This window comes from Anoplophora glabripennis, unplaced genomic scaffold (genome assembly GCF_000390285.2).
Source record: "Anoplophora glabripennis isolate ALB-LARVAE unplaced genomic scaffold, Agla_2.0 scaffold568, whole genome shotgun sequence".
NCBI lineage: Eukaryota > Metazoa > Arthropoda > Insecta > Coleoptera > Cerambycidae > Anoplophora > Anoplophora glabripennis.
This window is the reverse complement of record NW_019416704.1, coordinates 84174-98441: the sequence shown is the minus strand read 5'-3', so window position 1 is coordinate 98441 and position 14268 is coordinate 84174. Positions and strand designations below refer to the sequence as shown.

At 34.2% G+C, this 14268-nt stretch overlaps 1 protein-coding gene across 1 annotated transcript in view; it reads right to left on the bottom strand.

Annotated features, from left to right (window-relative positions):
* The window catches only part of LOC108910806 (protein cortex-like), a 111535-nt gene extending 99584 nt beyond the window's left edge, over positions 1 to 11951 (bottom strand). Inside the window, exon 1 of the mRNA XM_018715534.1 lies at positions 11661 to 11951. Within this exon, the coding sequence (XP_018571050.1) occupies positions 11661 to 11951 (291 nt within the window). The remainder of the gene's footprint in view (positions 1 to 11660) is intronic.
* Positions 11952 to 14268: the final 2317 nt, after the last annotated feature.

Here is a 14268-nt window from a genome sequence, read left to right as displayed (position 1 = left end):
CTATACCTAAATCCCACCAATTTTGAGATATTTGAACATAAGTACAGAGACGAATATAATCCGACAGTTAGCTGTACGTTGGCTGTGGAAAAACATTTAAATGTCACCAAGTGTCATTACTTATTTAGCAGATTTGCTGTTATTGCTGTAAAGCGAGTATGTCGATTTTCCAAGTGTTTTCAATAACAATGGCACACTCTGGGTACACACACGACGACTACACGTCGGGGCAAATCGTCAGGTTGCAAATGGTGTATTAACATAAATGAAAATGGCTTCCATTTATGCTTCTTCAGAATTCTGTGAATAGTTCCTATTGATATACGTGAATTTATTATGCATCTCTAATTGACGCCTGTGGATAAGCGGTGAAAAATGCCAATACATTTACTTCATTTTCTTCGTTGTCCACTGATGTCTTACTTTTATCATGTTTCGGGAGAAACTTTTCATTCTCACAACAATTCTTTAATAGTCTTCTGACCATATCATGACTTGGTCTGTGCTTATTTGGATATCTTTCTGCAAACACGCGACATGTTCTACTAACAATTCTATTACATTCCCCGTAAATGATAATTAAATTTAAAAAGTCGTCGTCTGTGTACCCAGAGTGTGCCATTGTTATTGAAAACACTTGGAAAATCGAAAAACTCGCTTTGCAGCAATGACAGCAAATCTGCTAAATAAGTAATGACACTTGGTGACATTTAAATGTTTTTCCGCAGCCAACCTACAGCTAACTTTTGGATTATATTCGTCTCTGTACTTATGTTCAAATATCTCAAAATCGGTGGGATTTAGGTATAGGGAATGCTTATACCAATGGAAAGAGAACTAACAGGTGCATCTACTGGCATTATAAAACACAGGGTGTTCTATTTAAAATAAGCGAGTTATTAAACTTTCAATTTGACACAATCGGTCCGAGTTTTTTAGACGCCCTGTATAACATGCACCAACTTTCGAATATTCCAGATATTTGGACACGTTTTGGTATTGACCACCTAAAATGTCAGCTTCCTATCTTAAAAATTGGAGGAGATAGAACCGATTAAGTGTAGGTGTTTTTTTCAAAAATTTTGAAAAAGTCAAAATATTTCAAAAACGACTGAATTTAAGGATAAAGTAAGGTTATGAAACTTACCTTAAAATTCGATATAGAATCCAAAAATTAAATAAAAAATAGTACATTCCATTTGAAATAAGTGAGTTGACGTCTACTTCCGGTAGAACCGGAAGTTCTACGACGACGCCAATATTTTCAATCGATAGAACATTAGGAGAAACCCCCGTACATAAATTTTCAGAATTCCAGTACGCGTAGTTTTCCAGAAACGTCTAATTGAAGGTCTATCTGGAACACCCTGTATAATGTTAAACTTTTTCTTATATTTTCTGATAGTATTTAACCACCTAAATATAACTTAAAAAATAAGGTCAATAGGAATAATAATAAGTGATATATTTAATTCTGACTTTGTAATACTCTTAAAAAGGTCAACACTGCGGAAGAACAGGTAATGACGTCACGATACCGGCCACTCGGCGATCAAGTCGCGAGCAGTCGGAGAGATGTGTAGATATTTGCTATACTTTTACCTATATTATATACCTATATTTTAATTGTATAAATAGAAAGTGCATAAGAGATATACATCAAACGATCGCTATATACTCCTGCCCATACATTGACACCGAATCTCCTCTGAAAGCTAACCCGACGAGTAGTGCGCCGGTTTTCATCTGACCAAATGTGACTATTATGGCTACCAAGAAGCTTAGCTCTGTATCACTTTAAATAAAATTTAATATTGAAGTTACAAAACCCCAAGGGTTCAAATAATTTAAATTTCATATCGTAACCATTTCAATTTCATTACAGAAATAATGACATAAAAAACCAACACTCACTAGATAAAGTATAAAGAAAGGGTGAAATGTGTGTAGAATTTAAATATTGACTGTAAGTAATAGAAGAGAGACTTGTATATTCCATAAAAAAACAATTGGACGGAGACAAATAAACAACTCGGTATGTGTTTCCGACCTAGGCTAACCTGTCCAGGTCACTAACCTTCTAACCCACTTCTGAATTGCACGTGCACTATATGACTGTAGTAGGATCATATTCGATGCATAGTAGAGCAAAAAGTTGTCAGTCTTTTATCAAAGGAACATCGTGTCATCACTTTTAGAAGATACGAGGAATCCATTTTCGTAGAAAGAAAATTTAACTTTTTAAATTTGCCGCCATTTGTGTTTTTTGTACTAGTATGGTTTTGGTTTTTTGACAACTGTTAAGTTAAAGCATATGGCGGTTAATAGATATGGAGGACCTTGAATGCGAAAAATTTCGCTGCATTGATGACTACAATAATTCTCATCAAAAACTTCAAAAATATCTAATAAATATTGAGTTGTCAATGCCATGCTATTTTCTAATGTAACAAATCGAAGCAACCTAAAATAAGAATAAGTTTAGTTAAATCTTCTTATTTTGATCTCAAGAAACTGTGGTAGCTCCATGTACATAGAATATTGGGACACCCTGTATATTTTAACTCTTTCAAATATTATTTTATCATATTTTATCAGTAACACGACTATTCAATTGTTTCCCTTTGTATGTTTTAGGTATTACTGTCAAAAAAGTCACAACAATATTATTAAGCGACAATCTACTTTGTGTGACTATTTTTAATACCGGGTTAGTGTCAGTAAAACCGAAAAAATTTCGGGTCGCGCGTACTTTCATTTTACGGGCGAAAAAAAATTGGGATTATCTACGGCTACGATCTTTGGCATGAAATCTATGTGGGCCACGAACAAGGATTGCTGTTGAAACGCTTCTTGCTCTCTTCCAAACAATTTTAATTGCTTCGTACATGTTAAATGACAGCAAAAGCTCGGATTGACACTTGTATCAGATAACGACATTCTTGATGTATTCATTTTATTGGTCTCTAGCCCACTAACAAATAAAATTAATGACCCAGATTGGAGGCAATTAAATGCGGTGCTCAAATTTTATTACCGATACATGTGTATCCGCTGATTACGAACTACACATGTTGGCCATTGCATAAAAACCGATTTTAATATTCGAGTGTCGTGTTTTGGAAAAGTGGTACCGGTCGCAACAAAATTTACATCTTTCTGCGGCGCATTTCGCAATTTGGGTGGCGCAAAAAATAACTCTGAAGGCGAGGCGTGGCAGGGTGCGACTTTCTTTATGCTACTCTATGGGGTAATAAATAATTATTCAGAATAAGAACTAAAAATGATACGTCTAAATTAATTCATAATACTACCAATTCTATAATGCAATACCAACAGCGGCAAACAGAGCTTAAATGTAAAGCTACAATACACAGTATTTAATCGTAGTCGCAATAAAACCAACAAAAATAACAACCAATATTCTTATCACCAAGTAGTTAATAACTGAGTGCCACAGGGGTCTGTTTTGAGTCCCTTATTTCTTCTGATTTATGTATATTAGTTTGAAAATGTTATTCCACTGCAAGTCACATTTTGAGGATGATGGCAAACTCATATTACTCACCTAAAATTAAAGAGCGACAAATTCACATTTTTTGTTTGTTGCTTTTTAAATATTATACTTGACATACATAATATTAATTTAAGGTTTAAAAATATGTTTTCCGTACCTGAACATAAATCGTCTCTATTTCAGTATTGCTTTACCTATGAGATAAGAAAATATTATGTATGTAAAACCTACCCTATATTTAAAGTCAATATTAAAAGATGGAAGTCGACCCATAAATATTTTCTAAAACATACTTATCAAAATATATACCACTAGACCATAATATTTTAATTGTAATGTATTATACTTCTGCCTTCATTTATATTTATTTCAAATAAATGGTTGTTAGATTGTGCTATGACCTGAGCCCTGCCTTTTTGCAATATTTTCATTGTAATCTTTGATTTTGGAAATAGATATATTGTACAGGATATATTTATTTATTATTACGAGTAGAAACTTGTTGTTATTTACATTTAATTATTAAATTTAAGATAAATATAAAATCAGATGTCTAAGTAAAAAGTAAAACGTTGTATGCACCACGGGAGATACTAGGATGATTATGCCCTTAGGACTTGCTTTCCTCGGGCATAAACGTCCCTCGGAAGCAACCTGTCTCCTGCGGACATAATCATCCCTGTATCTCCCTTGGTACATAAATAATTATTTTAATTTCGAATGACTCCACGTTGGGCGCCAAAATTTTGGTGTTGGAAATTCTATGTGAATACTCTTCTTTTCATTAGTGTAATTATATTATTTTGAATTGATTAAAGACATCCTGTGTCTCACAAGTGAAGTTTATTCCTGCAGATAAACTATCTTTTGCTGAAGTTGATCTTTAATTAAAGCTGATGCATGTGCATATAGTTTTTTATTAGATTAAATTTTCTCTGTTTTAATTTGGTGAATTTTGGAATCCTACCGCTTCGCCTTTCACGTTTTTCCTATTGCACTATTTACAATTTTTGTATCTATCTTTCTTAACTTCAGTAATTTTATATTTTTATTTAATGCAACTTCCAATTTTATATTGTACTGCACGTACTGGTCTGGTATCAGTCTCTGGTTATTGAACTGCAAGGTACCAGGGTCGATGTTCAATCACATTCCTTGATGGGTCCGTAGAAGTCTTATAGTGGAGTCCGCTAAGTTTGGAACTTTATGAACCAAACATAAGTTGGAATCATTTCTGTCATAAACATAGTCATTATCATTGTTAAACTATTGTAAAAGTGTATTATATATAGGAAAATAGTTCTAGAATGAACGAATAAATAGTCATACAATATGTGTTAATTCGATATATATTAAACCTCTTTCTTGCACAAACCCTATCCCTATCTCCAATCTATAAGGTGTTGCACATAATGTCACTGCGGAACCGAACTCGGGCATAATCAACCTATAAATACTGCCATACCGCCATTAAATTCGACCGTCGGTGCATGAACAAAAATATAAGAAGCGTCGTCATTAATTCCCGCGAGATCCGGATCATTTTATATGCAGATAATCGTTTGTATTAAAATTACCGCGAGGAGTTATGCTGTCCTGCTACAATTTCAGCCATTCCTGCCGGTTTCCGTCGTACGGCTGTATATTCCCCTGCTTTATAAGCGTTTTGAGGAATTTAACGCGAAGTTTAGGTTGCGGGACGAACGTAAATTATTCCGGATTCGCGGTTCGTCGTGATGTCTTGATAAAATTGTAGTATTAGGCACGAGAGTTGTCGTTAAGTGTTTTATATAATCGTATATAAAATACAAAGAAGCCAAACTTGTTGTGAAATGGTAAATGCTATGAGAAAATGATGAAATAATAGTCAGAAAGTTAGACAGTTAGACAGCGAAAATTTATTTGAAAAAAAATATGTTTTCCTTAGGAAAAGAAGTAACAGAGGACTTGAAAATGAAGACTTGTGGTCTGAAATTTTGAAGCCGGTCCTGTTGTGTGCTGTGCACTTAATAATTTCGAAGACGTCTGTAGATTTACTTTATTAGAACGAACTCTAAATCGTAAATTTTTCGTTGGGCGCCAATGGCCATCGCCGTATTGTTTTTCACGTTAACGCTGGTAATAAAACCAAAGTTTCAGCAGTGATTTACACCTGTATCCTGTAATCTATCTTGGGCTGTCCATAAGCGTCAAAATATTAATGTTTCATTCAATTAAGGACACCCGAGGCAAGCTTGGAGGAATTTTTCAGATAGCTCGAAAATTTAATTACTAGCAGCAGTAGATAGCTCCTTAACGACCTCTGGTTCTGCCGGGCACGCTGTGAGATGGTAGTTAGGTTTTCGTTAATAATACGTGTAGATTTATAAGTGAGATTTATCTGTTCAATTCCTATAAATAAATAAATACGAGTAAATAATAATAAATTATAAAAAAACATTAAAAAATGTAACCTCGCTTAACTCAACAGGTAAACCTAATTAGGGATGTAAATTCTTCATTTCATCCCCTATAATGCACATACGCACCTCTTATCACGCATGCACAGTAATGGCTGATGCTGTTCTACTTTACATGCACCGTAAATTTTTGTGCATTTTTTTGTAAATAATCTGCAAAAATGTACGCCACTGCATCCGCAGTAGCCAGAGCCGTGGAACAAAGCGCGGTGGTCAAAAATCCGAGTAACCTTTACACCTTAATCGCGTTTTTCAACTACATCCGAGTAGGCGAGGTCGGCGATAATGCCCCGCTAATTCATCACCGTGTGACAGATAATTAACAATTGACGGTGCTGAAATGCACGTGCTAAGAATCGGCGTCCAGGTGTACCAATCTCCGTTCTATGCCCAGGCGGATACACAGAGCCGTGTTATCGTTGAAAAATGCGCGGTAATGATCCACTTGAGACTTGCTTGACCTAAGGTGTGGATGCTAGTCTTACGATTATGAATTAAATCGCTGCGATATTTATTCTGCCATTGTTGAGGTCATGTGGGTATTGCCTCGATGATATTTATTAAAATCGGAGAGCGTCTCGTGCAACAGCAATGAGTACCATGCAGGGTGCTGCTTACTTCTCGCCTACCTCTTACCTAAGACACAAAGAATGGCAAGTTTTATTTCTGAGGTTTTAAAGGCAGGACATTTTATTTTTCAGATATGTAGGGAAGATTTTTTCTGGTATATTTAACCGTGGAGTTTTTATTTCTGTGATTTTAAAGTTGAGAAGTTTTATTTCTGAGACATTTCATCGTGGAAAGTTCTTCTGAGGTATTTGACCGTGGAAAGTTTTTATTTTTGACACATTTAATAGTTAAAGTTTGGAAGTTTTATTTCTGAGACATTTCATCGTGGAAAGTTCTTCTGAGGTATTTGACCATGGAAATATTTTATTTCTGACACTTTTAATAGTATTAAGTTTTTATTTTTGATATAATATTTAGTCCTGATAAGTGATTAATGAGAAATTTTTATTTTAGATATTTAATCGTGAAAAATTTTTATTTGAGACTCAGAAGACTAGGAACTTTTTATTTTCAAAGATTTTTTATAAAAGAAAAAGAAATTTTATTTATAAGACATTTAATAGTCGTTTATTTTTTAAATAGTCATATTTCAATAATTTTGTTTTCTTAGATCGTGAACAGTTTTTTCTGAGACATTTAACCAAAAGAACAATTTATTTCTGAGGTATTCAATAGTAGGAAGTTTTTTTATTTTTGAGACTTTTAACCTTAGAAAGTTTTTGAAGTTTTAGAGGCGAAAAGTTTTATTTCTCTGGCATTTCATGTAGGGAAATCTCTTAGATATTTAATAGTTAAGAGTTTTTATTTCCGAGACATTTAATAAAGAATTATTTCTTCGATGTAAGACAACTTTATTACTACAACTGTGTTTGTAGGTATCATTATACTAATAATAAGCATGAAATGTCTCATAATTATGAAACTAGAAGAAAACAAAAGTTCTTATCTCCCTTTATGCAAAAAAATTTGGGCCAAAGATCACTACTATATTTAGCACCTAAACTATATAACACTGTACCTGATTCTTTGAAAGTAGGCAATCTATCAATGTATGCATTCAAGAGGAAAGTTAAAATGTACATATTAGAAACTCCTCGGGCAACAATAAGTAAATATTTTTATTAATACAATTAATCCGAATTGACTGATTCCGTAAATATATACATACATACTTTTCTTCTCTCTGTATAATTATGTATTTATTTTTTCCTGTTTTTGTTTTATTATATACATGTTTGATGTTTTTCTGTGATAGGCATTTTGTGATGTATGTTCATATTTTACTTTATGTTCTTGAAACAAGTGTAAACTTATCAAGTATTGTTTATTCGTATAGTTTTTAATATTGATTTACTTTTTATCTGTATTTTCTACGAATAAATTATTATTATTATTATTATTATTTCTAAGAAATTTAACTAATTTTATTCGCAAGATATTTAATAATAGGAATTTTTTGTTTAATAATATTAAGTTTATAATTTTGGAAAATAGATATGGTATTGACAATTAATAATGGAAAGTTTTTGCTTCTGAGGTGTTTAATCGTGGACATATTATTTCTGAGACGCTTAACCATAGGAAGTTTTTATTTCAGACCTTTAGCCATGGGAAGTTTTTGTTTCTGAGATTTTAAAAAACAGATTTTATTTATGAGGCATTTAATCAATGGAAATTTTTCTGAGAAATTTGAGCTTTTATTACTAAGACATTTGATCGTGAGCACTTTCTATTACTAAAAAATTTAACTACAGGAAATTTTTAATTCTAATATTTAATCATGAGATGTTTTTATGTCTGAGACATTTATTAGCAGTCAGTTGTTTCTGAGATGCTTATTCCTGGAAGTTTTTATTTCTGAGGCACTTAAGTTATTGGAAGTTTTTGTCTAACTCATTTAATCGTATTAAATACTTATTTTGAAATATAGGAAGTTTTTTTATTTCTGTCATTTTTAACCATAGGAGCTTTTTATTTCTGAGACATAGGAAACATAGGAAGTATTTCTGAGAAATAATGGTAGGAATTTTTTTCATTTAAGAGATTTTTAACCATGTTTTCATTTTCTGTGACATTCAACCGTAGAAAGTATTTATTTCTGAGATATAATGGTAGGAAGTTTTTTTATTTCTGAGACCTTTAAGGATTTATGTTTGAGATGATAGTATTATTTTAATTTCTGACACCTCAAACCAGTAAATTTTTTTATTTCTGAGACATTCAATCCTAGAATGTTTTTATTTCTGAGACATTTATTTATTAGTAGTAATTTTTTATTTCTGAGACGCTAAAACGAAGTATTCGCTTCTGGGACGTTTTTTCTGTAATCTTTTATTTCCGAGACATTTATTGATAAGATGTTTTTATTTCTGAGACATTTAGTCGTGCGAAATTTTGATTTCTAAACAAACACGGTGTAGGTGAATATACGTTTAACCCCGTGAACTTCTTGTCGCCTCAGAAGGTATTGCAGTATCAGAGCACATAAAAATTCTCGTTTTAAAGACCGTAATGCGCTAGTGACACGGCACATGTCTGTAAAAATTCGTGCTGCGCGATCGGTCTGGACTGCTAATTCAGGAAACGGGTAGGTGTCTGGACTGTTGAGGCGCAATAACTGTAGCATTTTCAATTCAAGAGGCCGATTTTCTCGCATTGTGCGGTTGATAGGCGAAATGCACGCTACAGTGAGACAAATGGCCAGTGGCGTTCGTTATAATAGATATAATTAAATATATTTTTAAGTATAAATACGCTCTGTGTACGGAGTGACACAGAAATGATGGTTGGCCGCCATTGCAGGGGAACGGAAAGAGCAAACGGGAAACCGCAAGCGGGGATATTTGTAGCATTATGATATAAATATTTGAATTAAAGTTCCATCTTGGTATTTGGTATGTTTGGGTTCATTACCGACATTTTTTATTTACGTTTGTGCAAATTTACTAGATTTATTTAAAAAGTAGATATTATTGCGACTTTTTGGGTAAGCTCGAAAATATAACCAGAGTTGAGAAAAAAGAGTAATTTCATATGATGTAAAGTAAGTGTAAAATTCGGGAATATTATTTCCATGATTATACCACAAAAAACTTCCCGCATTGTAAATATAAAAGTACAACACTATATTAATATATTAATTCCCAAAGTTAATACTGACAAGGCAGATTTTTTAATTAGAAAAAAGTTATCGCGAATCTGCCCTGATCGAATCTCTAGACGAATAATTTACTTTATATCAGTAACAAGATATCTCTCCGTTATTACAAAAAAAATCGCTACGCCACTGGGCCTCGTATCAGTTCACGGATCTTAACTACCTTCCCACATTTAAACATGTGTTATACACATACTTATTTGTAACAAGATGTGATCTTTTAGCTGTGGAGCCACTGCTCCTTGGCTTATTTAAATCCGGATCGCCGTTAATTTTATGAAGCGACTTATTCGAGTCCGTAAAATCTTCGATGAACACGTAAAAGCGGCTCGACGTGGTTATTTTTCGTCATTTCGTCGAATAACGCACGAATAGATCGTATCTGGGGATGGGTTTAACGCATAAGCTCGCTTGATTAGCGTTTCTATGTTAAGAGAAAAGTTTGTATGTAAAATGTAAATTTATTTTATACGACGGTATAGTAGCTACAGTTAAATTAATAGAAAAAAGAACTTAATAGTATAACAAGGTTTGTAAACGACTCTTTGAACACGAGCGAGACATATTGGTGAACCGAGTCGAAGGCGAGGTCCACAAGTCGAGTGAGTGTGCAAAGAGGTTTTCAAACGAGTTTTTTACGATACCTTTTATACGACTGCAAACAGAGACCACAAAAATCAAATTTTAAATTAAATCGTTTTTATTACTAAAATTGCCAAAGCATTAACAAAATAAATTAAATACAACTTTTAATTTAACTCGTTTTTATTAAGAAAATTGCTAACGCATTAACAAAAGAAACTAATATTTAATATTTATGGTAACATTTGAACATTCCTTCAAGGTTACGCTGGGAAAAGCAGTATTATTGTGCACCTTGTTTTCGGTAATAGAGAATATTTTTGGTGTCGTGTTTTTAGTGCAGTTTTTCAGCGTGCGGTCGTTGTTTTCTTGTTGTATTCCAGTAGACGATCGTTGTTCTGGTTCTGTGGCAGCAGAAGACACTGAAGACTCTATCTTTTTCGAAACTTCCATTTTATTTCTCAAACAGTCATCAACGTAGCCTTCGGCAACTGTACTGGATTTCCACCCTCCATGGCGTTTGAGGGCAAGCAGATTTGAGCCAGAATTGACTAAAATTGTGGCCGATGAACGCCGAAAACAATGTCCCGTGTAACTTTCTGGATTCTCTAGCATCAAAAACTTGGCGATTTCCCTAGCCATGTTTCCAATTTTGTTGATGCCAACGTTTTGGCTTGAACATTTTCCGTTTTGATAGTTTAAAAAAAACCTGCCTGTCTTCAGATTAGGAGGACGAAGAGCACAGTACTTTTTTAAGATAGTGTAAAGGTTTCCTGTAATTGTAAAACACCTTGGTACCTTTGTTTTTGTATTCTTCAGTTTAATCAGCATAGCACTGCCGAAATCTTTGGTGTCTTCTATTTTGAGATAACATAATTCCTCCCTTCGACATGCCCCAGATAGTCCAACTGCCACCACCGCCTTGATAAGTAAATATTTGTCGTCTGATGCTTTCGTCAAAAACCGGCAAAAATCATCTTCTGTGAGGATTTGGGACTTCTTTGGGACGTAGTTTTCGGATTTTCGTTTGATTAGCGCTTGCAACTTTTTATAGCTTCCAAGATCTATGTTGTGATTGGCACTTAACGTTGACTTGAGCATCGAAAAAATCGTCCACAACGTCGAAGATTTATATTTCTTAGATAGTTCTTCAAAATACACCATTACTGCGTTTTTTGAGAAAGTTTGGACATTTTTGGCTAGTCGCCAGTCCATAAATCGGGTTAACTCAGCTTCATACCTGCTTCTGGATTTTGTGGGCAGCAGTTCCGAACATATTTCGCTTGCTTTCTGTAAAATCTCTTCAGAATCACAAATTTTCACACACAAACTTCAGTTTCAAACATCGCTTTAATGTTAAAAATATTGTCACTACCGTTCTTGGTCGATGTCCTAAAGTGCCATCTGGTTTCCTCTCAACCAAAACATCCAAGAAGGGAAGGGCGGCATTTTTCTCTAGTTCCATGGTAAACTGGATATCTGGATGTATTCCACTGATGTGATCCAGGAAATCCACTACGGTGTTACGTCCGTGGGGCCAAATTATGAAGGTGTCGTCAACATATCGGTACCAGCACTTAGGCTTCAACGTTGTGGATTCCAGGGCTTTCTTCTCAAAGGCTTCCATGTATATATTGGCCAGAACTGACGATAACGGTGAACCCATTGCTGCTCCCTCCGTCTGTTCATAGAATTGGTCACGGAATGCAAAGAAGGTCGATGGATCCAACTCCTGTGAAGTACCTTGAGGATCGGATTGCAGCAGCTACGTTCTTCTCAAGTTTCTTGACTGGGTTGTTTCGGATATTCTTGTAAATGGGATCCAACAAAAGGTTTTCCACTTTGGCAATGTAATCAACGGTATCAACGGTGTTCAGTACAACTGTTGCGTTCCTCTTGTCGGCAGGCAGTATTGTTATTGATTCATTCTTCTGAAGCCCTTTAAAGGTTTGAATCTTCCTTCGGTTCAGGTTCTCACTTTTTCAGCCACGTCTGTTGGTAGACGTCGGCAAATGGTCACCAAAGAACTTATAATTTTCTCCTTTGGGATTGTCTTGGTGGCTATGGCGAAGTTCAGACCTTTGGCAAGTACCTCAGTAATGTCTTCATCTAGTTGGATAGATGCAAGGTTGATGACGATCCGAGATTTCTATTTACTTATATTTTCATTACCTTGTGCCAAGTTACAACCTACTGAAAATCATCTAAAGATGTAGGATCATGTTTGTCTTTTAAGTTTTGCGGCTAGTGTATAAATGAGTATATTTACAAATTCGGGAATTTCCATAATTTCGATTAAAATTCAGGTCTCTTACAGTCTCGTTTTCGGCAAGCCGCATAAACCTATCGGTGTACACATGTAATATAACATTGTAGTATTGTAATCGTGCACAGACACGCTCATACACAAATCTACACGAAGGTTTATAGCGATAAATATATTTTATGTATTACACGATCGTAAATCATCGTCAAAAACTATTTTACGCATATTAGACTGAGAATTAACAGCCCTCACTGCTCGACTTCGTAATATATAGCGAAAAAATAATGTACTACAGCGAACGATAATGTAAATCGTCGTACATAACACCTAATAAAGAAAATTGCTCAATAAACATGGTTTTTTATAAGGCGAAAACAATTTGCAATAAATGTAGGTGTTCCACACGAGGTTTATAGTTGTTTATTGCTGTATTTTATTGTGGTAAACAATGCCTCAGCGTTGCTTTGGTCCGTTAATGCACAGCGAGATCGGTGTCGGGCGTAGAGGTTGAGGAAAAAGTCTCTTGCGAACTTCCCTTATCCAGCACGGAAATAGTTATTTACACCCTAAAGGAGATATTATTTACCAATCGAGGGTGATTTTGCGCCCGAGCGGAGCGAGGGCTGACAATGGAGTCCGAGACTGGTAAATTATACTTAACTGCTGCGTGGTGTATAACATTTTATCTGCTTCCACAGTTCTTTATGGTTCATGAAATAAAGATTAGGTTTTAGTTTTGACATTTCTTAATCATTGTGACATTATTTTAGTCATTAAAGACCAACCCTTGAAACACCAACAAAACTGCAACTGTTGGACAAAAAATGTACTACTTTCTTCAAAAATCAGGTAAATTTTACTGCAATTAAACTATTTCCTCATGAAATTATACGAACATACTTTTTATACATGATTACAGTTGTGACAGCTTTTTTTGCATAAAATGAGGGATGTTAGAAATTTTTTGTAAGGCATTTTTCCATGTTGTCTCAAGAGAAAAAATTTTAAATGGTTATAGTAGTACATAGAAAATTTCAGTAGATTCAAATACAAACATTTCTAAAAGTTGCTTTTGCTCAGCCTTTGAATTTTTTCTCATCTTTTCTGTTTCAGATATCCTTAAAATTGAAGCAGTACCATACGAGCAATATTCGAAGATGTATGTTCTTAGTACCCAGGCGTTAAATTAAATCGTCTGGGGCTAGGAGTATATTTTTGTTGTTGCTCACATCAACATAGTCACAGCAAAACGTAGGGCAGAAAATCATGCGAAGGAATTAAAATGTAGGTAATACATAATAACTTCGATTCAATAAATTGGCGTCTAGCGAAAATGTTTTTTAACATTTTTTTTCTAGGCTTTTGTTAAATTTTCGTAGATTTTTTTAAAGTCGAAAAATGTAACAAAAAATCCCTAGTGAAGGCAGAGGAGAAATTTTTCATGACAAAAGATCCTGAAAAAACCTGATCGATTTTTGTTTAAAATCGGCAAAAAATAGAACAAACAAAATTAGTAGTAGTCCCTATGTTCTTACAAATTCGTATACAACGCTTTTTCAGTGATACAAGTTTTTTTAGATCTATCTCTCATATTAAGGGAGATATAAAAAAGATATACCAAAATGTGAATTTGTTGGCTGGCAATTAATAAATAATTTCTCACATTGCACTTACAGCCTGTCAAAAACGACCCGTACAACGGTTTCCAAATAGGCAT